Below are 27327 nucleotides of genomic sequence, written 5' to 3'. Positions count from 1 at the left end.
TGTACGTATCTGTAGGGTGATCAATAGGGATGAATGACCTGACCATGTATGTATCTGTAGGGTGATCAGTAGGGATGAATGACCCGACAATGTACGTATCTGTAGGGTGATCAGTAGGGATGAATGACCTGACAATGTATGTATCTGTAGGGTGATCAGTAGGGATGAATGACCCGACAATGTACGTATCTGTAGGGTGATCAGTAGGGATGAATGACCTGACAATGTATGTATCTGTAGGGTGATCAGTAGGGATGAATGACCTGACAATGTATGTATCTGTAGGGTGATCAGTAGGGATGAATGACCCGACAATGTACGTATCTGTAGGGTGATCAGTAGGGATGAATGACTCGACAATGTATGTATCTGTAGGGTGATCAGTAGGGATGAATAACCCGACAATGTATGTATCTGTAGGGTGATCAGTAGGGATGAATGACCTGACAATGTGTGTATCTGTAAGAGGATCAGTAGGGATGAATGACCCGACAATGTATGTATCTGTAGGAGGATCAGTAGGGATGAATGACCCGACAATGTATGTATCTGTAGGGTGATCAGTAGGGATGAATGACCTGACAATGTATGTATCTGTAGGAGGATCAGTAGGGATGAATGATCTGACAATGTACGTATCTGTAGGGTGATCAATAGGGATGAATGACCTGACCATGTATGTATCTGTAGGGTGATCAGTAGGGATGAATGACCCGACAATGTACGTATCTGTAGGGTGATCAGTAGGGATGAATGACCTGACAATGTACAGTACGTATCGGTAGTAGGATCAGTAGGGATGAATGACCTGACAATGTATGTATCTGTAGGGTGCTCAGTAGGGATGAATGACCTGACAATGTATGTATCTGTAGGGTGATCAGTAGGGATGAATGATCTGACAATGTATGTATCTGTAGGGTGATCAATAGGGATGAATGACCTGACCATGTATGTATCTGTAGGGTGATCAGTAGGGATGAATGACCCGACAATGTATGTATCTGTAGGGTGATCAGTAGGGATGAATGACCTGACAATGTACGTATCTGTAGGGTGATCAGTAGGGATGAATGACCTGACAATGTACAGTACGTATCTGTAGTAGGATCAGTAGGGATGAATGACCTGACAATGTACGTATCTGTAGGGTGATCAGTAGGGATGAATGACCTGACAATGTATGTATCTGTAGGGTGATCAGTAGGGATGAATGACCTGACAATGTATGTATCTGTAGGGTGATCAGTAGGGATGAATGACCTGACAATGTACAGTACGTATCTGTAGTAGGATCAGTAGGGATGAATGACCTGACAATGTACGTATCTGTAGGGTGATCAGTAGGGATGAATGACCTGACAATGTACGTATCTGTAGGGTGATCAGTAGGGATGAATGACCTGACAATGTATGTATCTGTAGTGTGATCAGTAGGGATGAATGACCTGACAATGTATGTATCTGTAGGGTGATCAGTAGGGATGAATGACCTGACAATGTATGTATCTGTAGTGTGATCAGTAGGGATGAATGACCCGACAATGTATGTATCTGTAGGGATGAATGACCTGAAAATGTATGTATCTGTAGGGATGAATGACCCAACAATGTATGTATCTGTAGGAGGATGAGTAGTGATGAATGACCTGACAATGTATGTATCTGTAGGGTGATCAGTAGGGATGAATGACCTGACAATGTATGTATCTGTAGGGTGATCAGTAGGGATGAATGACCTGACAATGTATGTATCTGTAGGGTGATCAGTAGGGATGAATGACCTGACAATGTATGTATCTGTAGGGTGATCAGTAGTGATGAATGACCTGACAATGTATGTATCTGTAGGGTGATCAGTAGGGATGAATGACCTGACAATGTATGTATCTGTAGGAGGATCAGTAGGGATGAATGACCCGACAATGTATGTATCTGTAGGGTGATCAGTAGGGATGAATGACCTGACAATGTATGTATCTGTAGGGATGAATGACCTGACAATGTATGTATCTGTAGGGATGAATGACCTGACAATGTACGTATCTGTAGGGTGATCAGTAGGGATGAATGACCCGACAATGTACGTATCTGTAGGGTGATCAGTAGGGATGAATGACCCGACAATGTACGTATCTGTAGGGTGATCAGTAGGGATGAATGACCTGACAATGTACGTATCTGTAGGGTGATCAGTAGGGATGAATGACCCGACAATGTACGTATCTGTAGGGTGATCAGTAGGGATGAATGATCTGACAATGTATGTATCTGTAGGGTGATCATTAGGGATGAATGACCTGACAATGTACGTATCTGTAGGGTGATCAATAGGGATGAATGACCTGACCATGTATGTATCTGTAGGGTGATCAGTAGGGATGAATGACCTGATAATGTATGTATCTGTAGGAGGATCAGTAGAGATGAATGACCTGACAATGTATGTATCTGTAGGGTGATCAGTAGGGATGAATGACCTGACAATGTATGTATCTGTAGGAGGATCAGTAGGGATGAATGACCTGACAATGTATGTATCTGTAGGGTGATCAGTAGGGATGAATGACCCGACAATGTATGTATCTGTAGGGTGATCAGTAGGGATGAATGACCCGACAATGTATGTATCTGTAGGGTGATCAGTAGGGATGAATGACCCGACAATGTGTGTATCTGTAGGAGGATCAGTAGGGATGAATGACCCGACAATGTATGTATCTGTAGGGTGATCAGTAGGGATGAATGACCTGACAATGTATGTATCTGTAGTGTGATCAGTAGGAATGAATGACCTGACAATGTACAGTACGTATCAGTAGTAGGATCAGTAGGGATGAATGACCCGACAATGTACGTATCTGTAGGGTGATCAGTAGGGATGAATGACCTGACAATGTACGTATCTGTAGGGTGATCGGTAGGGATGAATGACCCGACAATGTATGTATCTGTAGGGTGATCGGTAGGGATGAACGACCCGACAATGTATGTATCTGTAGGGTGATCGGTAGGGATGAATGACCCGACAATGTATGTATCTGTAGGGTGATCGGTAGGGATGAACGACCCGACAATGTATGTATCTGTAGGGTGATCAGTAGGGATGAATGACCCGACAATGTATGTATCTGTAGGGTGATCGGTAGGGATGAATGAACCGACAATGTATGTATCTGTAGTGTGATCAGTAGGGATGAATGACCTGACAATGTATGTATCTGTAGGGTGATCGGTAGGGATGAATGACCCGACAATGTATGTATCTGTAGCGTGATCAGTAGGGATGAACAACCCGACAATGTACGTATCTGTGGGAGGATCAGTAGGGATGAATGACCTGACAATGTATTTTGTTCTATTCTGTGTTTTTATTCTATACTTTTCTATTCCATTCCTTTATTTTCTATTCATTTTCTCTATTCTTTTCTGTGTTATTCAATTCTATTCTTTTTATATTCTATTCTATTTCAGAAGATGGCTATATTCTATTACATATGCAATAAGTTTTCATTTCACATTTCATTCAAATGTAGATAATTTGTTATTTTGGACAAAATTTTATTTCTTTATTTTGGATTTGTTTAAATTTGTGACTATTGCAGTTTAGAAATTCTGATACATCTGAATCTCCCAATAATGAAAATTTTGTCTGAATTTTGTTTGGGAACAAAACGACTCACACACGTCTAGTAGGGCCGGGGTCCTTCTCATGTGGCTTTGAGGACAACATTGAATATACACAAATCCTTTAGACTCCAGGCTTGGGGGGCGCCTTAAAGCTGCACACGGTGTTACAGAACAGTCCGATTTTCAGGGACAGTCTCAGCGACAGCATGCACAGAGGAACTGATTATTTTCTTGTACAATTATCTTGGCTTACATACAGCAGAAGCGCCCCAATCTGATTCATTTCATTTTATTCATTGTATTCATTTCAATGTAGATATGTTTTTTTCGGTGGTTTTAGCAGCAACGTGTATTTTCCATCAAGCAGTTATTGACACTTTGAAGAGAAGTCAGGGAAGTCTCCATGGGAAGATTGTAGATGATATCAGCATTAAGTGTGATGTATAATCACATCGCCCCCCCCCCATGGGGTTCGCTGATATCGGTTCTGATTACAATGATAGATAGAGATTGAGTTGGACAGCATCCAGTATTCCCATGTTCACTATACAAAGTGTATCTAATATACAGGGCTATGTATGTAATAAGGCCGTACAGACAGGAATGAGGTGTAGAGGGCAATGCACCAATCAGGTTTTATGTTACATCAGTTTAGATGAGTCACACCAAAGAGAGGTGGCTGCTGATTGGTTGGTCTGGGTTCCTGTAGTCTGTATATTGAGGTTTACTACTCACCTTTACATTCTGGAGGATTATCCCACCTAATGGAGGTTCCACTCTTCACACATTGTACAGAGGGGTAGGGAGGGTGATATCCAGCCGGACAATTTACTGTCACTGTATCCCCAATATCATAGAATGTCTTCTCTGGATCCATCTTCGCCTCTGTCCAGTCTGACTTCCTACACAGATCTGTAAAGAGATTAGAAGGAGGGGACAATGGGAAAAAGACTGTTTATTTCCTTTTTTTTTTATAAATAATGATTTTTATTTAACATTTTCATTATTAAAACAAAGTCCAGGTGTGCAAAGACAAGGATAGGAAAACAGATGTACAAAAACTGGACAACTCAGCATAGGAAGAGGAATCTTAACCCTTCCCAGCAAAGATTGAACACGTGGAAAGGGCATCACACCAATGATGTAAGCATTCCAAATTACCATTCTGAGAAAAGGCCATTATTCAGAAAGCCTAGCAAGAATCTACTCAGAAATACCTGTAGAAAACGTGTATATAGCTGACACATGTGATCGATAGTGTACGATGTGCTAAAAACAGTTTAGGATTCCCATAATGCATTAATAGGTCAGAAAAAAAAAACAAAGAAAAACAAAATTAAATCTATACAACCAGTCAAAACCACAGTAAAATTAAGATAATATATATATTGAAGAAGGAAAGAGAAAGAATAGAAGTCTGCGCCTCTCCCCGGTCCCCATCTCAAAAGAGGGCTGCTTGGTGGTGTGGTGTGTCCTCCCGACTTCTTGCATGGACGCTCCACAGCAGAGCTCCTCCGCTACTTCAGCCTCCACAGCAACTAGCAGGACACCGAAGCCCTACAATACAGGGTACAGTCCCCTGTTCCCTCCAGTCCGATGCCCCGGCACTGGAAATCACCCGCCCAGCCACAAAGGCTGATAGATTTTTCCCCTCCGGGGAATCCAGAATCCAAGATGGCGCTGGTGGTCTACTCTGCTCCTACAGAGGAACAGACCACATACATTCAGGTCCCCAGGCTCCTGGTGCCTCTCTATGACGGTGATCCAGGTGAGTCCTCTCCTCCCCTATCACCCACCTCACGCAGCCCTGCTAAATCGCGGCCTAGAATTGAGGAACCCACATTTTAATATATATATATTGAAGAAGGAAAGAGAAAGAATAAAATAGAAGTCTGCACCACTCCCCGGTCCCCATCTCAAAAGAGGGCTGCCTGGTGGTATGGTGTGTCCTCCCGGCTTCTTGCATGGACGCTCCACAGCAGAGCTCCTCCGCCACTTCAGCCACATCAGCGGCTCCACAGTGACTAGCAGGACACCAAAGCCCTACAATACAGGGTACAGTCCCCTGTTCCCTCCAGTCCGATGCCCCGGCACCATAAATCACCCACCCAGCCACAAAGGCTGACAGATTTTTCCCCTCCCGGGAATCCAGAATCCAAGATGGCGCTGGTGGCCTACTCTGCTCCTACAGAGGAACAGACCACATACATGCAGGTCCCCAGGCTTCTGGTGCCTCTCTATGACGGTGATCCAGGCGAGTCCTCTCCTCCCCTATCACCCACCTCACACAGCCCTGCTAAATCGCGGCCTAGAATTGAGGAACCCACATGCACAGCAATGCATACAGCTGATATCTCTTATGCTCCTACATTACAACTATAATCAGCCATAGAGTTCCCTGCATCTTACCAACCTATATCTGAACTAGCCATGAAAAATACGCTTCTCTCACTAAGACAGACCATTCAGAGTGATATTGCAAATGTGAGAGCTCCAATTTCTAACACTGTTCTTGAACATGCTAAACGCTTGAGCCATATTGAAAACAAAATGACCGACATGTTCTCAGCCCATAACAGCAAGGTAGACACACATGCAGATCAAGATACTGAGCTCCAACAACTAAATCTCAAGATAGCAGGCCTAGAAGACCGCTCTAGAAGGAATAACATTAAATTCTGTGGCATCCCAGAGTCAGTCAATCCTGATACCTTGATGCCCTATATACAACAACTGATGAAACATCTTATCTCGTCACTGAGTGATATTGAAGCAGCAGAGCTCACAGAATCCCAAAACCATCCTTTTTACCTACATCAGCCCCTAGAGATGTACTGGTGTGGGTACACTTTTACCATATCAAAGAGAAGCTTATGGCAGCAGTGAGGAACTCACCAGTGCTCCCCGCATCTCATGCAGGTGTCAAATTGTATGAGGATATATCCAAAGCGACATAACTTAAAAGAAAAAAGCTGATATCCGTCGCCAAAGTCCTACGCAATAATGGCATAGGATACCAATAGGGTTTCCCTACTAAACTCCTAAACAACAGGGCAAATCTTTTACAATCAGGAATCTGGGGGAAGGCATTGATCTCCTCAAAGAATGGAATATCTGTCAAGGTCCTACCTTTTCCCAGAGGTTATGTTACTCCATGTGCTGGCATCCATCTTGGATTTCTGCTGAGCATGATGGGAATCTTTTATGCCTTCAGGTCTCTGAGGTCCATCCCCCAGAGGGGTGTGGCTGAGTACATATAAGCCTGGGATCTGCACATGCTCTTTGCACTTGTGTCTTGGTCTTGCTACAGCTCTGTGTATACGCTCGTGACTCTTCTGGTATTCTGACTCGACTTGTGACTAAGACCATTCTCTGTGTTTCCCTTCGATCTGACCTTCCGTTGCTGAACCCGGCCCGTGACCTGTGATTCTCTGTCTACTGTTCTGTACTGTTTTGTCCCGTTATTGTTGACCCGGCTTGCCTGACTACGCTATTCTCACCAGCTACACGCCATTGGCGGCGGCCATTACCGCAGCCGGGGTGTCTCGGGGGCCGCGACCTGGTTCCTGGCTGCGTCAAGTCCATCCCCACCATCAGGGGCCCTGGTGAAGGGCAGCCTGGGACTTAGACTCCGCGCCCTGAGGGACTTTGGTCTGTTGGTGGTGGTTGTCGTCAGCCAGTGCGTTACCCTGCCACTAGGCCTACCTGTCCGTTCCACAGCCCTGGCCTGACAATATCCTACTTGTAGAAGACCACCAATGCATGCTAAACCAAACTCACCACATGGAGGGGGACTGGATCTGATCGCGGCCTAATGCCCTGTCGGTATTCCCATGTGAAATCAACCTATTACTAATTGCTGAATGGCCTTGGCCTAACCCTCCTAATTTCCAGAATGATAAAGTCACATCATCATGGCAACCTGTTGATGCCATGGTTCCTACACTACTCCGGTTCGACAGTAGCCGTTAATGCTACCCATACTTCTTGTATTTTCAACAAGATTTTTTTTATCTTATCATCGTTTGTCTGTTCTTTGTTGGTCCTACCTAACGCCTTTTCAGAATCAAGACTTAGCAAGAGCGCAGATCGTTTGTCTCTGCTGGCAATAGCAACTAAGTCAATCACCCGTCTCGTGTTGGGAATGCAACAGCATGTACTATAATGTACTGTATATAGTATTTCTGTGTTAATATCACTTGACCAGTAGATGGCACTGTACACTAAGGTCACTAGTTGTGCATATGTGTAAGACTTGTTGGTTCTCTCTCTTCCTGTCTTCTCTCTATCTTCAGGAAGTAATGTGTCTGCAATTACAGTCTGCTGAAATGTGCTCTGTATGATTGCAACTTAAGCCACACAAGTAAAGTCTGAATTCTGCCTCATCACTACCAGTGTCTTCTCTAACACATAACCAACAGTGTTGTCACCTGCCTGGCGGAACGGGACAAATCCTACCTGATCCTTGTGTATTAGCGATGGAAGAACCTCATTCAAATGTATGGATAGTAATTTAGTGGATATTTTGAAATCTGAATTCAGCAGGAAAGGTGTATAACCCTCCTGCGCTAATATGGTTGAACTAAATACTAAGCAGCCAGCACTCAAATGCCTCAACCTAGGCACATATGAATGGTAAAATGTATATATAGATAGTTCAGTGCTCATTGAGCATCTAATGGTGGATAAGCCTGGTAGGTGCTAAATAATGATATACATACAGGACATGCCAAGACACAAAGACACTGAACTATTGCCAATAATAAAGCACACTACCCCCTCTTGATCCTCATCTGAGGGATCATCAGTACGTGCAAGCAGTGTGTGTGTCCCTTTAAGGGAAAAGTACTATATTAGATATAGCTTGGTGAGTCGTGCCACATAACACTACAGGCACAGTGATACAACACTTCACTCTTAATACAAATGTCCACTTGAATATAAAACACTCTCGTGCAGGTGTTAATCTCGTGTTTGTGCTGTAAAGCGTGCCAATCCTCCGTGGCTGGAGTGCCCCCTCACCTTCCTGTCCAGGCCCCACAGGACCAATGAGCCTTATAAATCACACTAATGGTCCTCCCAGGACTAGCTAGTCTTCTTAGTAATGGTAGTGGTACTCCGTCCTCCTCTGATTATTGAACCTCCAACATCTACTGGCACTGCTGGGTAGGTAATACTCCATGCATGTCCCCAATGATAAGACAGAGAATAGCCAACATAGTGTAAACCTGATTTATTGAGACATCTAAATACAATAAAAATGCCCACTCACACTTTGGTAGTAACAAACGAGCCTTCACACCACATTATGGGTGTACTGCATGTGTGGATACAAACGGGTGCACCAAGATGGCGCCCACACCGGATCTGACGTCACTGCGCTCCGGAAGCCCCTCCTACTGGCGTACCTACGCGGTACGTCACGGTCAGTCACGTGACTTCCTCAGGGTATCATAGGATATCGTAGGGAATTCAACAGCACAGAGGAACCAGTTCAGATAGGCTTCTGTTTTGGAGACTTGTGGGGAGAACTAGAAGGCCTGAGGAGTTTCCTAGGAGAGATCTTTATCCACACCACTGGAGGAGAGGGTGTTGGTGATAAAAAGTTCCATCTGGGGAGATCAGTTGTGGAAGATCGAAGGCTTCACAAAGGGCAGGTAAATCCTCAGGTAATCTCAATATTGCAGATTTTCCATTACGCTTTGCCATCAAACTGTCAGGACAGGAGCTGTGGAAATGGACAGGCAGGCCTAATGGCAGGGTCACGCACCGACTGACGACAACCACCACCCACAGACCGAAGTCACTCAGGGCGCGGAGTCTAAGTCCCAGGCTGCCCTTCACCAGGGCCCCTGATGGTGGGGATGGACTTGACGCAGCCAAGGACCAGGTCACGGCCCCCGAGTAACCCCAGCTGCGGTAATGGCCGCCGCCAATGGCGTATAGCTGGTAGGAATCAGATCAGACAATAGCGTAGTCGGACAGGCTGGGTTGATAACAGCGGGACAAACAGTACAGAACGGTAGACAAGAATACACAGGTCACAAGCCGGGTTCAGAAATGGGAGGTCAGATAAAGGGATAAGACTGAGAATAGTCTTAGTCAAAGCCGAGTCATTTTCCAGGAGAGCCATGAGAGTAGAACAAGAGCTTGCTGCAACACAATCATACAGGACACAAATGCAAAGAGGAAGTGCAGACAACAGGCTTAAATGTGATCAACCACACCCCTGTGGGGGATGGACCGCAGAGGCCTGAAAGCATAAAAGGCTCCCACCATGCTTTGCAGAAACCCAAGATGGATGCCAGCACATGGAGCAGCATAACCTCTGAGAGAAGGTAGGACCTTGACACAAACTAAAGGGAAAACCCCAAGTGTTGATAATGTTATTCTCATGTAATAGAGACAACAGAGGTTGAAGGAGTCGTCTTTACTGGAGGGTCATCCAAGAGAGATCTGGGTAAAGTTGAATTATATCCTGAGGAAGTCACGTGACTGACCGTGACATAACGCGTAGGTACACCAGTAGGAGGGGCTTCCGGAGCGCAGTGACATCAGATCCGGCGCGGGCGCCATCTTGGTGCACCCGTTTGTATCCACACATGCAGTACACCCATAATGTGGTGTGAAGGCTCGTTTATTACTACCAAAGTGTGAGTGGGCATTTTTATTGTATTTAGATGTCTCAATAAATCAGGTTTACACTATGTTGGCTATTCTCTGTCTTATCATTGGGGACGTGCATGGAGTATTACCTACCTAGCAGTGCCAGTAGATGTTGGAAGTTCAATAATCAGAGAAGGAGGGAGTACCACTACCATTACTAAGAAGACTAGCTAGTCCTGGGAGGACCATTAGTGTGATTTATAAGGCTCATTGGTCCTGTGGGGCCTGGACAGGAAGGTGAGGGGGCACTCCAGCCACGGAGGATTGGCACGCTTTACAGCACAAGCACGAGATTAACACCTGCACGAGAGTGTTTTATATTCAAGTGGACATTTGTATTAAGAGTGAAGTGTTGTATCACTGTGCCTGTAGTGTTATGTGGCACGACTCACCAAGCTATATCTAATATAGTACTTTTCCCTTAAAGGGACACACACACTGCTTGCACGTACTGATGATCCCTCAGATGAGGATCAAGAGGGGGTAGTGTGCTTTATTATTGGCAATAGTTCAGTGTCTTTGTGTCTTGGCATGTCCTGTATGTATATCATTAGTTATTATTATTTTTCCCCTACCAGGCTTACCCACCATTAGATGCTCATATAAGCGCTTGACTATCTATATATACATTTTACAATTCAGTAGGACTATCTGTCCGAAGTTATTACAAAGAGTGTGATCTTTCTCCGGTTTAGGTATTATCGTGATATAGGAGCTGTCAGGAATGGACTTGCCAATAATGGTGGGACTTACCTGCCTTGTGGGCTGCAGTACCAGGGCTGGCCAGTGGGTGCTCTCAGCAATCAGAGACTCACCCCTGCAATCAGCCAAACACCTGAAGCTGATTGCAGGGGTTGTATTTAAGGAATGGCCAGACTCACAGTCAGGGCCTTGGTGTGTGTTTTTCCATGGGCCCCTGTACCTTGTATCCTGTATACCTGTTCCTGTCCCTCTGTCTGACTTGTTGCCGACCCTGCCTGATCCTGACCTCTGCTGACTTCTCCTGCTTGATCCCTGGCTTGTGACCCCGACCATTCTCTGCCCGACCCTCTGTACCGCACTGCCCGTGAGTTACTGAACCCAGCTTGTGAGCCCGACCACTCTCCCGCCTGTTCCTGGTACTCCGTTTGCCCGTTTGCTACTGACCCGGCCTGCCTGACTACTCTTTGTATTGTATGTATTGTTATCGGTGGGTGGTTTGGTTTGTTTGCACTGTGTTTATGTTTAGTTTTGCACTGCGTTTTGTATTGTTAGTCTAAATAAATTATATTGTTTATACCATATCTGAAACCTGCGTTTCCCTGTGTCAGTCCACACACCTCTGGTCATACCTGGAGCCCTGACATTGCACCAAGGCCAATCCTGACCAGAAGTGGCTGCACAGGGAAGCCATCTTGGCTTATTGTTGCTGGGAAGGATGGATCTGGATGAGGTTGTGTATTTATCTCTGCTAGTGTTTGATGACAAAGACTATGCTTATCAAACTCTGAAGGAGTATCCCAGGGATCAACTACTAGAGTGTATAAGGATTGCTCATTGCCTAGTAGATCAGGGCACAGAGTTTTCTGAGGTGCAGCCATTGATCCAGGTTTGTGCTGAGTTGGCTCGGTCCTGTACCCCTGAAAGCAGGAATGACTTTTTTCCCCCATTTAGTGTGGATCAAGTGGAATCACTGGTATGGTTGTTGGAGGATGATCCAGATTGCTTCCATGAGCATTATACAGCTTGTCCATCACATGTGCTTATGGATTGCATAAACGCAGTGCAGTCTTTGGTCAGACAGGCTATGTGTAAGCTGAGTTTTGTTCAACCAGTACTGCAGACATGGACAGATTTGTTGCACCCAGCCTCAGTCAGCTTGCAACATCATTCCTCTGCTCAAGGCACTCTTCCTGCATCCCCGACAGCACCCCCAGTGACGGCCCAGTATACTCTGCTAACTACCACATACCAGTCCCCTGCTCCCGCTTGCTGCACCTATCCTTTCTTTAACCCTGTAAAGAAGTCCTCTGTAGCAACTGCTCCCTCCTATGTTCCATCCTCCAGCTCTTCTCTGTCTTCAGCTGCTCCATTCGTTTACAGACCTGCGTTTACTTACAGTGCTCCAGTAACTAAAACCAGAAAAAAGAGAAAATTCTTTCCAACCTGTACCATCCTGCCAGTATCCAAATCGGTCAGCCTGCCGTCTGAGAACCCGCCTTCCGTGGTTCATCCTGGTGCCTCGGCACACGCAATTCAGCCTGATGTCTCTACCCAGCTGATGCCCACTGTCGTGCCTGATGACCCGATGCCCGCTGTCTTGCCAGATGACTCGGTGCCCGCTGTCTTGCCAGATGACTCGGTGCCCTCTGTCTTGCCAGATAACCCGATGCCTGCTGTCTTGCCAGATGACTCGGTGCCCACTGCCTTGCCAGATGACTTGGTGCCCGATGTCGAGCCAGATGACCTGATGCCTGGTGACCCGATGCCCGCTGTCATGCCTGATGACTCAGTGCCCACTGTCTTGCCAGATGACTCGGTGCCTGCTGTCGAGCCAGATGACCTGATGCCTGGTGACCCGATGCCCGCTGTCATGCCTGATGACTCAGTGCCCACTGTCTTGCCAGATGACTCGGTGCCTGCTGTCGAGCCAGATGACCTGATGCCTGGTGACCCGATGCCCGCTGTCGAGCCAGACAATCCAATGCCTGATGACCCAGTGCCCGCTGTCATGCCTGGTGACCCGATGCCCGCTGTCGTGCCTGATGACCCGATGCCCGCTGTCGAGCCAGACGATCTAATGCCTGGTGACCCGATGCCCGCTGTCGTGCCTGATGACCCGGTACCCGCTGTCGAGCCAGATGACCTGATGCCAGATGACCCGATGCCCGCTGTCGAGCCAGATGACCCGGTGCCCACTGTCGAGCCAGATGACCCGATGCCTGATGATCCAGTGCCCGCTGTCGTGCCTGGGGACCCGATGCTCGCTGTTGAGCCTGATGACCCGGTGCCCGCTGTCGAGCCAGACGATCCGGTACCTGATGACCTTCTGCCCGCTGTCGTGCCAGTTGACTCGGAGCCCGCTGTCGTGCCGGTTGACTCAGAGCTCGCTGTCGTGCCTGGTGACTCGGGGCCCGCTGTCTTGCCAGATGACTTGGAGCCCGCTGTCTTGCCAGATGGCTCGGGGCCCGCGGTCTTGCCAGATGACTCGGGGCCCGCGGTCTTGCCAGATGACTCGGTGCCCGTCATCTTGCCAGATGACCCGGTGCCTGCCGCCCCGCCTGGTGGCCCAGTGCCTGCCGCCCCGCCTGGTGGCCCGGTGCCCGCTGCTCCGCCTGGTGATCCGGTGTTCAGCCCGATGTGCCTCTGTCCGGTGCCCAGCCCGATGTGCCTCTGTCCGGTGTTCAGCCTGATGTGCCTCTGTCCGGTGCCTAGCCCGATGTGCCTCTGTCCGGTGCCTAGCCCGATGTGCCTCTGTCCGGTGCCCAGCCCGATGTGCCTCTGTCCGGTGCCCAGCCCGATGTGCCAATCTTTGATATCCCGCCAGTTACCGGACCCGGGCGGTGGAACATTTTGCCCAGCTAGGACTGTTTGGAGCGTCCTGAGGCCGCTCCTTGAGGGGGGGGGGGTACTGTCAGGAATGGACTTGCCAATAATGGTGGGACTCACCTTCCTTGTGGGCTGCAGTACCAGGGCTGGCCAGCAGGTGCTCTCAGCAATCAGAGACTCACCCCTGCAATCAGCCAAACACCTGAAGCTGATTGCAGGGGTTGTATTTAAGGAATGGCCATACTCACAGTCAAGGCCTTGGTGTGTGTTTTCCATGGGCCCCTGTACCTTGTATCCTGTATTCCTGTTCCTGTCTGACTTGTTGCCAACTCTGCCTGATCCTGACCTCTGCTGACTTCTCCTGCTTGATCCCTGGCTTGTGACCCTGACCATTCTCTGTCTGACCCTCTGTACCGCGCTGCCCCTGAGTTACTGAACCCAGCTTGTGACCCCGACCACTCTCCCGCCTGTTTCTGGTACTCCGTTTGCCCGTTTGCTACTGACCCGGCCTGCCTGACTACTCTTTGTATTGTATGTATTGTTATCGGTGGGTGGTTTGGTTTGGTTTGTTTGCACTGTGTTTATGTTTAGTTTTGCACTGCATTTTGTATTGCTAGTCTTAATAAATTATATTGTTTATACCATATCTGAAGCCTGCGTTTCCCTGTGTCAGTCCACACACCTCTGGTCATACCTGGAGCCCTGACAGGAGCGCTGCATGTCTGACGGCATAGGGTTTTGATGTAAAATGCCATTGTGACGGGAGTCACTTTGGATGGGGGGCCCACGAAACCAAGCTCACTTTGGAGAGGTGGGGAGACCTCTGTATCAGCTCCCCATATCCCTCTTATGTGTAAGTCACCCTGTGCCTGTTAGGAGTACAGGGTGATCTGTCCTAATATTGTGTGGACTTTGTCTCAGACTGTGTAGACATGTCTAGGAGATAGGTGGGGTGGGGGGTTGTTGATTGTTTAATGTTATGTGGTTGTCCCATTGTTCTATTGTTTGTCTGGCTTGGGAGCAAACTATTATGGGATGTATGTGTTTATGTGTATCAGCTTAGTGGGGAGGGGGTATCTCCAGCAGCCCTCCCTCCTGATGGGACTGTCTGCTGGTGGGAAATTTGAATACCTGTGTGTCTCTTGTTACTAAATGTAGATTGGCCCACCCTGTGTCATTATGCAGGGAGGGGGCACTGTCCCCTGAGTGTATATATCTTGTATCTGTGTTCAAATAAAGAGTGCCATGTTCAGACAGACTGGTGTCGTCTAGTCTTGTATGGTCATCTTTGGTGTCTGTTGTCGGTGTTCATACGGGGAAGCGGTATTCTAATGGAAATACTCAAGCGCAGTCTGGGTTGGTTCCGTTACAGCCATTAAATAAGTGTACTATATGTGGCAGCAAAATAGGAAGAAAGGACTTGTAGTATTCGTACGGAAGACCGCCCAGACCCGGAGACTTACGATTAGGCAGCGATTTAAGTGTATTCTCTATTTCTTCATCTATAATAGGGTTATAAAGAGATTGGAGATCAGAGGAGGAGAGCTTAGGCATACCACTGTGCGCCAAATAGTGCCGAATGTGGGATAATAAAGATGGGGGAGCAGGTCGTGTGGGGTGTCTGCTGCATTATAGAGTTGGGAATAATAGTCCCTGAATATCTGCATAATAGAAGTTTTTTCAGAGTGGAGGACAGAGAGATACAATGTCCCCGGAAAACCGGTTTATGTGCTTCCCATTCTGTATTATGGGAGACGGCCGGGCTCACATTCTCAGCAAAATAGTTGTGTTTCCAATTCCGTTTTTGAAGGCAGGTGTTTAAGCAAAACATCAAGTTGCCAATATTCTCAGCTTGGCAGCATTAAAGGATAAAATCAGTAATATTGGGGCATGGACATACCAAGATGTAGGCAAAATAGTAGCTATTTTAAGCCTCTGCAGAGTTGGATTTAAAAAAAAAAAAAAAAAAACAATGCATGAGTGCCAACTATGTGGGTGAGAAAAATGCGTATATTGCCTATCTCGTGGATGTAGAACACACCATGTATCAAAAAGGGCCCTCCATCTAGTATGTTAGTAAAAAAGCTGGGACTCTTAAGAAGTACAGAATGCAAAGCTATAGGGTGCAAAGCAAACCTATCCATCCCAGTCAAAAAGGGTAAATTATAATCCCCTCGATCACCAGAAATTTATGTTCCACCCGAAATAAGAGAGCATAGAGATGGGAGAGAAAGGAAGTTTGGTTGATATTAGGAGCGCACAAGTTACAGAGGGTGATGTCATGATCTGACCTAGTGCCCTTCAGGATAATAAAATGCCCTCTTGGGTCCAAAACCAAATCCTTGAGCGTAAACGATGAACCACGTTTGATAAGAATAGCTACCCCCCGCCTGCTTCTGCCTATTGGAGGCTTGTTAAATATGTGAATAGAACCATGATGCAAAAGCAAGTCTGCCTCTCTTATCTAGATGAGGACACTACGTCCGCTCCTGATTGTCATTTGTCGTTTAGGCTAGAGTTTAAATCATTGTCATTTAAAGATAGAATCTTGACTATGATAACATGTGAAAAGTTGTGGAAATCGCCAAAGTAAATACGACAGCCCAGTATTAATAATGAGATGATAATAAACTATATAGCATCCCATTCTGAAGATGTGTGACCAAGGAAGAGGCATGGGGAGACACCGATAGAAAAGAAGAGATTAAAGAAGAACACTGAAAGAAGCAAATCAACAGACACCCAAAATGGTGAGTCAGCCTAATGAAACTCTTCAAACAATTAGCCATACAAACAGTTCCTGAATACCCCTAAAACTTAGATAGGGGCATATATATAGGTATAATTAATGGAACCAACCAAAATCAAAAGGAGGTGGGGGGGGTGCCAGTAATAATGCCGGAACAGATGTCCATATAGTAATAACCTGCTGCAATGTTGGAATGATGGGGGTTAGGGAGGCAAGAGAAAGTTGGGAAACCCATATGGCGGAGATGAACACTCAGATCCAGAAGGGTCTAGATTCGCCATCACCATCTCCTGAGGTAAAAATAGGGAAGGGGGGATGGGGAATACAAGCCCACCGAGCTAGACCCAGCTCAAAAGATGAGATCAAATTATTAATAACAGATGTTACCAGTCTGAGGAGAAACAAGAAAAGTAGGTAATTCAACAGCACAGTGGGACCAGTTCAGAAAGGCTTCTGTTTTGGAGACTTGTGGGGAGAACTAGAAGGCCTGAGGCGTTTCCTACTGCAGATTTTCCATTACACTTTGCCGTTAGACTAAAGGGAAAACCCCAATTGTAGATGATGTTATTCTCATGTAATAGAGACAACAGAGGTAGAAGGAGTCATCTTTTCTGGAGGGTCATCCAAGAGAGATCTGGGTAAAGTTGAATCGGGGTGCCTTCAAAGTTAATTATGCTTGTAGATCTAGCCTTTCTCATGATATCCTCCTTAAGAGTGTATGAATGGATGAGGCATATGATATCTCGAGGTCTGCATAGGGTACCCTTAGGACGGAGAACCCTGTAGGCCCTATCCATTTTTATGTGCTGGGTACAGGGTTCCCCAAGTAGGTTGTTGAACAACTGTTGAAGTACAGCTTTGAGGTCTTTCGCGTCTGCTGGTTCTGGAAGGCCTAGGACTCTAATGTTATTTCTGTGGCCCCTATTGTCTAGGTCTTCCAAATGTCTTTGCATATCACAAAGGAAAAAACGGTGATCAGTAAGATGGTCTTGGACTTTGTGAACATCAAGTTTAGTGGTTTGCAAGTCCTCCTCAACTCCACCCTCTCAGCCAGATGGTGAATATCCATCTGCAAGGCTTGTATTTCTGTGCGGCAAGTTTCTTTGACATCATGGAGTAACTGTCTAATATTGTCCTTTGTGGGTATGGAGCTTAAATAGTCCTTCCAGGGTAATGGCCTTGAGAGCCAGGGGGTATAGAGGCAGAAGAAAGGTCCTTAACATAGGTTAGTTGCTGTGACCCCATAGGTTAACACAGGTTAGTTGCTGGGACCCTAGAGTACAGGGCCGATAGGTCAAGACAGAATTTTGTATTGGGGAAGTGTCCCAGGGCTCCTTGTGGACACTTGTGGCTGAGATGGAGAAAGCGGGGCCATGGCATGAGGGGGATTGCTGGACAAAACTCTATGTAGCAGGGGCAGAGAGTGTAAGGGGTCTGTACTTGCTGGATTCCCTGGATCTTGATGGCCTCTGAGGTTTAGGAGAATGGGTGAAGGGAGTAGCAGAGTCCACAGGGGAAGGATCCTGTGCCTCTGGATGGAGAGGGGAGAGAGGAGAGGAGACAGCAGATAAAGGAGCAGGGACCAGAGTGTTCAGTGATATGGGCAGCTTGCTCACCCCACAGGAAGGGTCATCAAGGCAGGAGAGTGAAGGAGTAGAGGGCGTCCGATGCAGAATGGAAGTTGCGTGGGAGTCATCATGTTCCGGAGGCAGAGGTGGTGAGGTGCTGAGGGCCCGGTCCAATGCTCATTCTCGCAGGTGGTGCTGCATAGTCTCAGCATTTAGACCCGGTGGGCGACCAGGAGTAATTAGAGAGGAGTGGGTCTGAGGTAAGTATACTTCCTCCAGCTGTACAATACTCGGCTCCTGAGATGAAAGAAAGAGCGGATTGTCGGGGTGGCCATTCGAGCAGGATGGCCGGGTACCCCGATTTAGTGTTGCGGGAAATCTTGAGCTTTCCTACCTGAAGTGTAGCAAATTCCTCAAAATAGTGAAAAAGAAGCAGGTTATGAGGAGAGCTAATGTGTCACAGATCCATCCGGCACGGCTTCCGGGCAAGCTCCCTGTTTATTTTGTTTCAGCACATAATGTAAAAATGTGTAGCGTGCTCAGTAGGGATGAATGACCTGACAATGTATGTATCTGTAGGAGGATCAGTAGGGATGAATGACCTGACAATGTACGTATATGTAGGAGGATCAGTAGGGATGAATGACCTGACAATGTATGTATCTGTAGGGTGATCAGTAGGGATGAATGACCTGACAATGTATGTATCTGTAGGGTGATCAGTAGGGATGAATGACCTGACAATGTATGTATCTGTAGGAGGATCAGTAGGGATGAATGACCTGACAATGTATGTATATGTAGGAGGATCAGTAGGGATGAATGACCCGACAATGTATGTATCTGTAGGAGAATCAGTAGGGATGAATGACCCGACAATGTACGTATCTGTAGGGTGATCAGTAGGGATGAATGACCTGACAATGTATGTATCTGTAGGAGGATCAGTAGGGATGAATGACCTGACAATGTACGTATCTGTAGGAGGATCAGTAGGGATGAATGACCCGACAATGTATGTATCTGTAGGGTGATCAGTAGGGATGAATGACCCGACAATGTATGTATCTGTAGCGTGCTCAGTAGGGATGAATGACCTGACAATGTATGTATCTGTAGGGTGATCAGTAGGGATGAATGACCTGACAATGTATTTATCTGTAGCGTGCTCAGTAGGGATGAATGACCTGACAATGTATGTATCTGTAGGAGGATCAGTAGGGATGAATGACCTGACAATGTATGTATCTGTAGGAGGATCAGTAGGGATGAATGACCTGACAATGTATGTATCTGTAGGAGGATCAGTAGGGATGAATAACCTGACAATGTACGAATCTGTAGGGTGATCAGTAGGGATGAATGACCTGACAATGTATGTATCTGTAGAGTGATCAGTGGGGATGAATGACCTGACAATGTATGTATCTGTAGGGTGATCAGTAGGGATGAATGACCTGACAATCTATGTATCTGTAGGAGGATCAGTAGGGATGAATGACCTGACAATGTATGTATCTGTAGGGTGATCAGTAGGGATGAATGAACTTAAAAAATGTATGTATCTGTAGGGTGATCAGTAGGGATGAATGACCTGACAATGTATGTATCTGTAGGAGGATCAGTAGGGATGAATGACCTGACAATGTATGTATCTGTAGGGTGATCAGTAGGGATGAATGACCTGACAATGTATGTATCTGTAGGAGGATCAGTAGGGATGAATGACCTGACAATGTTCGTATCTGTAGGGTGATCAGTAGGGATGAATGACCTGACAATGTATGTATCTGTAGGGTGATCAGTAGGGATGAATGACCTGACAATGTATGTATCTGTAGGAGGATCAGTAGGGATGAATGACCTGACAATGTATTTATCTGTAGGGTGATCAGTAGGGATGAATGACCTGACAATGTATGTATCTGTAGGGTGATCAGTAGGGATGAATGACCTGACAGTGTATGTATCTGTAGGGTGATCAGTAGGGATGAATGACCTGACAATGTATGTATCTGTAGGGTGATCAGTAGGGATGAATGACCTGACAATGTATGTATCTGTAGGGTGATCAGTAGGGATGAATGACCTGACAATGTATGTATCTGTAGGGTGATCAGTAGGGATGAATGACCTGACAATGTATGTATCTGTAGGAGGATCAGTAGGGATGAATGACCTGACAATGTATGTATATGTAGGAGGATCAGTAGGGATGAATGACCCGACAATGTATGTATCTGTAGGAGAATCAGTAGGGATGAATGACCCGACAATGTACGTATCTGTAGGGTGATCAGTAGGGATGAATGACCTGACAATGTATGTATCTGTAGGAGGATCAGTAGGGATGAATGACCCGACAATGTATGTATCTGTAGGGTGATCAGTAGGGATGAATGACCCGACAATGTATGTATCTGTAGCGTGCTCAGTAGGGATGAATGACCTGACAATGTATGTATCTGTAGGGTGATCAGTAGGGATGAATGACCTGACAATGTATTTATCTGTAGCGTGCTCAGTAGGGATGAATGACCTGACAATGTATGTATCTGTAGGAGGATCAGTAGGGATGAATGACCTGACAATGTATGTATCTGTAGGAGGATCAGTAGGGATGAATAACCTGACAATGTATGTATCTGTAGGGTGATCAGTAGGGATGAATGACCTGACAATGTATGTATCTGTAGGGTGATCAGTAGGGATGAATGACCTGACAATGTATGTATCTGTAGGAGGATCAGTAGGGATGAATGACCTGACAATGTTCGTATCTGTAGGGTGATCAGTAGGGATGAATGACCTGACAATGTACGTATCTGTAGGAGGATCAGTAGGGATGAATGACCCGACAATGTATGTGTCTGTAGGAGGAACAGTAGGGATGACTGACCGGACAATGTACGTATCTGTAGGGTGATCAGTAGGGATGAATGACCTGACAATGTACGTATCTGTAGGAGGATCAGTAGGGATGAATGACCGGACGATGTACGTATCTGTAGGAGGATCAGTAGGGATGAATGACCTGACAATGTACATATCTGTAGGGTGATCAGTAGGGATGAATGACCTGACAATGTATGTATCTGTAGGAGGATCAGTAGGGATGAATGACCTGACAATGTACGAATCTGTAGGGTGATCAGTAGGGATGAATGACCTGACAATGTATGTATCTGTAGGAGGATCAGTAGGGATGAATGACCTGACAATGTATGTATCTGTGGGGTGATCAGTAGGGATGAATGACCTGACAATGTATGTATCTGTAGGAGGATCAGTAGGGATGAATGACCTGACAATCTATGTATCTGTAGGAGGATCAGTAGGGATGAATGACCTGACAATGTATGTATCTGTAGGGTGATCAGTAGGGATGAATGACCTGACAATGTATGTATCTGTAGGAGGATCAGTAGGGATGAATGACCTGACAATGTATGTATCTGTAGGGTGATCAGTAGGGATGAATGACCTGACAATGTATGTATCTGTAGGGTGATCAGTAGGGATGAATGACCCGACAATGTATGTATCTGTAGGAGGATCAGTAGGGATGAATGACCTGACAATGTATGTATCTGTAGGAGGATCAGTAGGGATGAATGACCTGACAATGTACGAATCTGTAGGGTGATCAGTAGGGATGAATGACCTGACAATGTATGTATCTGTAGGAGGATCAGTAGGGATGAATGACCTGACAATGTATGTATCTGTAGGGTGATCAGTAGGGATGAATGACCTGACAATGTACGTATGTGTAGTAGGATCAGTAGGGATGAATGACCCGACAATGCATGTATCTGTAGGAGGATCAGTAGGGAAGAACGACCTGACAATGTATGTATCTGTAGGTTGATCAGTAGGGATGAATGAACTTAAAAAATGTATGTATCTGTAGGGTGATCAGTAGGGATGAATGACCTGACAATGTATGTATCTGTAGGGTGATCAGTAGGGATGAATGACCTGACAATGTATGTATCTGTAGGAGGATCAGTAGGGATAAATGACCTGACAATGTATGTATCTGTAGGAGGATCAGTAGGGATGAATAACCTGACAATGTATGTATCTGTAGGAGGATCAGTAGGGATGAATGACCTGACAATGTACGAATCTGTAGGGTGATCAGTAGGGATGAATGACCTGACAATGTATGTATCTGTAGGGTGATCAGTAGGGATGAATGACACGACAATGTATGTATCTGTAGGAGGATCAGTAGGGATGAATGACCTGACAATGTACGTATCTGTAGGGTGATCAGTAGGGATGAATGACCGGACGATGTACGTATCTGTAGGAGGATCAGTAGGGATGAATGACCGGACGATGTACGTATCTGTAGCAGGATCAGTAGGGATGACTGACCCGACAATGTACGTATCTGTAGGGATGAATGACCCGACGATGTACGCATCTGTAGGGTGATCAGTAGGGATGAATGACCGGACGATGTTTGTATCTGTAGGAGGATCAGTAGGGATGAATGACCTGACAATGTATGTATCTGTAGGGTGATCAGTAGGGATGAATGACCTGACAATTTTTGTATCTGTAGGAGGATCAGTAGGGATGAATGACCTGACAATGTATGTATCTGTAGGAGGATCAGTAGGGATGAATGACCTGACAATGTATGTATCTGTAGGAGGATCAGTAGGGATGAATGACCTGACAATGTATGTATCTGTAGGAGGATCAGTAGGGATGAATGACCTGACAATGTATGTATCTGTAGGAGGATGAGTAGGGATGAATGACCTGACAATGTACGAATCTGTAGGGTGATCAGTAGGGATGAATGACCTGACAATGTATGTATCTGTAGGAGGATCAGTAGGGATGAATGACCTGACAATGTATGTATCTGTAGGGTGATCAGTAGGGATGAATGACCTGACAATGTATGTATCTGTAGGAGGATCAGTAGGGATGAATGACCTGACAATCTATGTATCTGAAGGATGATCAGTGGGGATGAATGACCTGACAATGTATGTATCTGTAGGGTGGTCAGTAGGGATGAATGACCTGATAATGTACGTATCTGTAGGGTGATCAGTAGGGATGAATGACCCGACAATGTATGTATCTGTAGGGTGATCAGTAGGGATGTATGACCCGACAATGTACGTATCTGTAGGAGGATCAGTAGGGATGAATGACCTGACAATGTATGTATCTGTAGGGTGATCAGTAGGGATGAATGACCTGACAATGTATGTATCTGTAGGGTGATCAGTAGGGATGAATGACCTGAGAATGTATGTATCTGTAGGAGGATCGGTAGGGATGAATGACCCGACAATGTACGTATCTGTAGGGTGATCAGTAGGGATGAATGACCCGACAATGTACGTATCTGTAGGGTGATCAGTAGGGATGAATGACCCGACAATGTACGTATCTGTAGGGTGATCAGTAGGGATGAATTACCTGACAATGTATGTATCTGTAGGGTGATCAGTAGGGATGAATGACCTGACAATGTATGTATCTGTAGGGTGATCAGTAGGGATGAATGACCTGACAATGTACGTATCTGTAGGGTGATCAGTAGGGATGAATGACCCGACAATGTACGTATCTGTGGTGTGATCAGTAGGGATGAATGACCCGACAATGTACGTATCTGTAGGAGGATCGGTAGGGATGAATGATCCGACAATGTATGTATCTGTAGGGTGATCAGTAGGGATGAATGACCCGACAATGTATATATCTGTAGGGTGATCAGTAGGGATGAATGACACGACAATGTACGTATCTGTAGGGTGATCAGTAGGGATGAATGACACGACAATGTATGTATCTGTAAGGTGATCAGTAGGGATGAATGACCTGACAATGTATGTATCTGTAGGAGGATCAGTAGGGATGAATGACCTGACAATGTATGTATCTGTAAGGTGATCAGTAGGGATGAATGACCTGACAATGTATGTATCTGTAGGAGGATCAGTAGGGATGAATGACCCGACAATGTATGTATCTGTAGGCTGATTAGTAGGGATGAATGACCCGACAATGTATGTATCTGTAGGGTGATCAGTAGGGATGAATGACCCGACAATGTATGTATCTGTAGGGTGATCAGTAGGGATGAATGACCCGACAATGTACGTATGTGTAGGAGGATCAGTAGGGATGAATGACCTGACAATGTATGTATCTTTAGGAGGATCAGTAGGGATGAATGACCTGACAATGTATGTATCTGTAGGGTGATCAGTAGGGATGAATGACCTGACAATGTATGTATCTGTAGGGTGATCGGTAGGGATGAATGACCTGACAATGTATGTATCTGTAGGAGGATCAGTAGGGATGAATGACCCGACAATGTATGTATCTGTAGGGTGATCAGTAGGGATGAATGACCTGACAATGTATGTATCTGTAGGTGATCAGTAGGGATGAATGACCCGACAATGTATGTATCTGTAGGGTGATCAGTAGGGATGAATGACCCGACAATGTATGTATCTGTAGGTGATCAATAGGGATGAATGACCCGACAATGTATGTATCTGTAGGGTGATCAGTAGGGATGAATGACCCGACAATGTATGTATCTGTAGGGTGATCAGTAGGGATGAATGACCCGACAATGTACGTATATGTAGGGTGATCAGTAGGGATGAATGACCTGACAATGTACGTATCTGTAGGGTGATCAGTAGGGATGAATGACCTGACAATGTATGTATCTGTAGGGTGATCAGTAGGGATGAATGACCCGACAATGTACGTATCTGTAGGGTGATCAGTAGGGATGAATGACCCGACAATGTACGTATCTGTAGGGTGATCAGTAGGGATGAATGACCTGACAATGTACGTATCTGTAGGGTGATAAGTAGGGATGAATGACCCGACAATGTATGTATCTGTAGGGTGATCAGTAGGGATGAATGACCCGACAATGTATGTATCTGTAGGGTGATCAGTAGGGATGAATGACCCGACAATGTATGTATCTGTAGGGTGATAAGTAGGGATGAATGACCCGAAAATGTACGTATGTTTAGGAGGATCAGTAGGGATGAATGACCTGACAATGTATGTATCTGTAGGAGGATCAGTAGGGATGAATGACCCGACAATGTATGTATCTGTAGGGTGATCAGTAGGGATGAATGACCCGACAATGTATATATCTGTAGGGTGATCAGTAGGGATGAATGACACGACAATGTACGTATCTGTAGGGTGATCAGTAGGGATGAATGACACGACAATGTACGTATCTGTAAGGTGATCAGTAGGGATGAATGACCTGACAATGTATGTATCTGTAAGGTGATCAGTAGGGATGAATGACCTGACAATGTATGTATCTGTAGGAGGATCAGTAGGGATGAATGACCCGACAATGTATGTATCTGTAGGCTGATTAGTAGGGATGAATGACCCGACAATGTATGTATCTGTAGGGTGATCAGTAGGGATGAATGACCCGACAATGTATGTATCTGTAGGGTGATCAGTAGGGATGAATGACCTGACAATGTATGTATCTGTAGGAGGATCAGTAGGGATGAATGACCTGACAATGTATGTATCTGTAGGTGATCAGTAGGGATGAATGACCCGACAATGTATGTATCTGTAGGGTGATCAGTAGGGATGAATGACCCGACAATGTATGTATCTGTAGGTGATCAATAGGGATGAATGACCCGACAATGTATGTATCTGTAGGGTGATCAGTAGGGATGAATGACCCGACAATGTATGTATCTGTAGGGTGATCAGTAGGGATGAATGACCTGACAATGTACGTATCTGTAGGGTGATCAGTAGGGATGAATGACCTGACAATGTATGTATCTGTAGGGTGATCAGTAGGGATGAATGACCCGACAATGTACGTATCTGTAGGGTGATCAGTAGGGATGAATGACCCGACAATGTACGTATCTGTAGGGTGATCAGTAGGGATGAATGACCCGACAATGTACGTATCTGTAGGGTGATCAGTAGGGATGAATGACCCGACAATGTATGTATCTGTAGGGAGATCAGTAGGGATGAATGACCCGACAATGTATGTATCTGTACGGTGATAAGTAGGGATGAATGACCCGAAAATGTACGTATGTTTAGGAGGATCAGTAGGGATGAATGACCTGACAATGTATGTATCTGTAGGAGGATCAGTAGGGATGAATGACCCGACAATGTATGTATCTGTAGGGTGATCAGTAGGGATGAATGACCCGACAATGTACGTATCTGTAGGAGGATCGGTAGGGATGAATGACCCGACAATGTATGTATCTGTAGGGTGATCAGTAGGGATGAATGACCTGACAATGTACGTATCTGTAGGAGGATCGGTATGGATGAATGACCTGACAATGTATGTATCTGTAGGGTGATCAGTAGGGATGAATGACCTGACAATGTACGTATCTGTAGGGTGATCAGTAGGGATGAATGACCTGACAATGTACGTATCTTTAGGAGGATCAGTAGGGATGAATGACCTGACAATGTATGTATCTGTAGGGTGATCAGTAGGGATGAATGACCTGACAATGTATGTATCTGTAGGGTGATCGGTAGGGATGAATGACCTGACAATGTATGTATCTTTAGGAGGATCAGTAGGGATGAATGACCCGACAATGTATGTATCTGTAGGTGATCAGTAGGGATGAATGACCCGACAATGTATGTATCTGTAGGGTGATCAGTAGGGATGAATGACCCGACAATGTACGTATCTGTAGGGTGATCAGTAGGGATGAATGACCCGACAATGTACGTATCTGTAGGGTGATCAGTAGGGATGAATGACCCGACAATGTACGTATCTGTAGGGTGATCAGTAGGGATGAATGACCTGACAATGTACGTATCTGTAGGGTGATCAGTAGGGATGAATGACCTGACAATGTACGTATCTGTAGGGTGATCAGTAGGGATGAATGACCCGACAATGTACGTATCTGTAGGGTGATCAGTAGGGATGAATGACCTGACAATGTATGTATCTGTATGGTGATCAGTAGGGATGAATGACCTGACAATGTATGTATCTGTAGGAGGATCAGTAGGGATGAATGACCTGACAATGTATGTATCTGTAGGGTGATCAGTAGGGATGAATGACCCGACAATGTATGTATCTGTAGGGTGATCAGTAGGGATGAATGACCC

At 45.7% G+C, this 27327-nt stretch overlaps 1 protein-coding gene across 1 annotated transcript in view; it reads right to left on the bottom strand.

Annotated features, from left to right (window-relative positions):
• LOC149431447 (C4b-binding protein alpha chain-like) overlaps positions 1-27327 on the bottom strand; it is an 80884-nt gene that overhangs the window by 31265 nt on the left and 22292 nt on the right. Inside the window, exon 4 of the mRNA XM_089665597.1 lies at positions 4366-4542. Within this exon, the coding sequence (XP_089521723.1) occupies positions 4366-4542 (177 nt within the window). The remainder of the gene's footprint in view (positions 1-4365; positions 4543-27327) is intronic.

The sequence above is a fragment of the Staurois parvus genome, unplaced genomic scaffold (assembly GCF_062004578.1).
Source record: "Staurois parvus isolate SC_StPar_1 unplaced genomic scaffold, SC_StPar_1.0 ptg002258l, whole genome shotgun sequence".
In the NCBI taxonomy this organism is placed as follows: domain Eukaryota; kingdom Metazoa; phylum Chordata; class Amphibia; order Anura; family Ranidae; genus Staurois; species Staurois parvus.
The sequence above is the reverse complement of the archived record's forward strand: the minus strand, read 5'-3'. Positions and strand labels throughout refer to the sequence as shown.